This window comes from Austrofundulus limnaeus, unplaced genomic scaffold (assembly GCF_001266775.1).
Source record: "Austrofundulus limnaeus strain Quisiro unplaced genomic scaffold, Austrofundulus_limnaeus-1.0 Scaffold226, whole genome shotgun sequence".
Classification (NCBI taxonomy): domain Eukaryota; kingdom Metazoa; phylum Chordata; class Actinopteri; order Cyprinodontiformes; family Rivulidae; genus Austrofundulus; species Austrofundulus limnaeus.
In genome coordinates, this window is record NW_013952628.1 from 476,577 (window position 1) to 478,022 (window position 1,446).

General features: G+C 42.6%; 1 protein-coding gene across 5 annotated transcripts in view; it reads right to left on the reverse strand.

The window, feature by feature from the left end:
- wdfy3 (WD repeat and FYVE domain containing 3) overlaps nt 1-1,446 on the reverse strand; it is a gene marked incomplete at its 5' end in the record, with an annotated part of 96,713 nt that overhangs the window by 27,481 nt on the left and 67,786 nt on the right. For all 5 annotated transcript variants that reach the window (XM_014019682.1, XM_014019683.1, XM_014019685.1 and 2 more), the window contains 2 exon segments: nt 326-555; nt 640-800. In XM_014019682.1, coding sequence (XP_013875136.1) covers nt 326-555; nt 640-800 — 391 coding nt within the window.

Consider the following 1,446-nt stretch of genomic DNA (forward strand, 5'->3'; position numbering starts at 1 on the left):
GTCCAAGATTAACCTTCAGGGTGGATATAGCTCGCTAGCAGCCTCGCACCGAGGACCTATCCACGTCATCATTTACCCAGAATGCTTCGTGGGTAAATAAAATGGCTCCGTCCGTCTTAAAATATATTTTTAAAAATTTACAAACTAAGCATCCTACAGTATTTTTTCAGTCTTTATTTCACAGTAAAAATAAATGTTTATTAAATAAAGTATAATGTTACAACTAATCTTGGATCCCTTTAAGGTAAAAATCAGTAAATTCCCACATATTCTCTTAGTATTTATTTGTTTTAAGACGTTTCTTGACATTTCCGTGCCTCCTTACCTCCCGCTGTGCAGACAGATGAAGCAGTGGGCCAAGCAGGCCACAAAGTCCTGGTCGTGGTTGCCCGGGCCGAGCACCAGGTTGCGGTTGACGGTCAGGACCCGCAGGGCGTCCAGCAGAGCCACCTGCTGAGCGACGGTCTTGTGGGGTCTGCAGAGCTGGTAGAGCACGGTCCGGTTCAGGCAGTGGTAGACGGTGTCCAGGGAGAGGCCCTGCGAACGCCTCTTGGACTGGAGAGGAGGCGGGAAACGTGTCGGTTACAACACCACGCTCTGAACCTGCGGGGACCGAGGCACTCGGTTGTAAAAACGCACCTGTCCGATCAGCTGCACGATGAAGTCCACCACCAGCTTGGAGTCCTTGTTGAACATGCCCTGCCACAGCTTGTCCACCAGCCGCTGGCTGAAGTAGAAGACGTTGTTGACCAGGATCTGGTAGCTGCCGCCGGTGCTGAGAGGGAGAGAGGCGTCTTCACCTGGAGGGAGACGAGCAGCAGGACGTTGGTTTAAATATGTACCTGTGAGGGCTCAAATCTCATATCAGGGTATGAACTGAATCTCTTCACAGTAACAGTTTATTATCACGGTAGAAAATGATCATAAAAAGCAAAGATAATGTAATTTTTAGAGCATTTATTTATCAGAAAACTGTAATCATAATCAAACAGTATTTTTGCTGTAGTGCAAATGAACAGAACAGAAATACAAAATAATATTTTATATTTTGTAAAACGGTTTCAACAACAAACAAAAACATTTCTCAAATGTTCAACAATTTCAAAATAAAGTGGATGTTATAACCAGAACTTCAAGTGAAATTAGTTTTTTAAACATAAAAATATTCTAAGTTGGCATAAGTTGTAGTTGTAGTGTGACAGGACCAAGGAGGTTCTGTAGAACAGCCGGAAACGCAGAAACCAGGTGACCATGTGATCGGCTGGAGAAGCTAACGGCTAACGCTAAACGGTCAAGAGTCTGGATTTCCCATTACTGTACATGTTGACAACAGAGCAGAAAAAAAGGACTGATGATGTAGAAATCATTAAAACTATTAATAATAACATTTATGCAATTATTATTAATATTTTACAGTTTATATAATCTATAGTGTCAGAAAAGCTG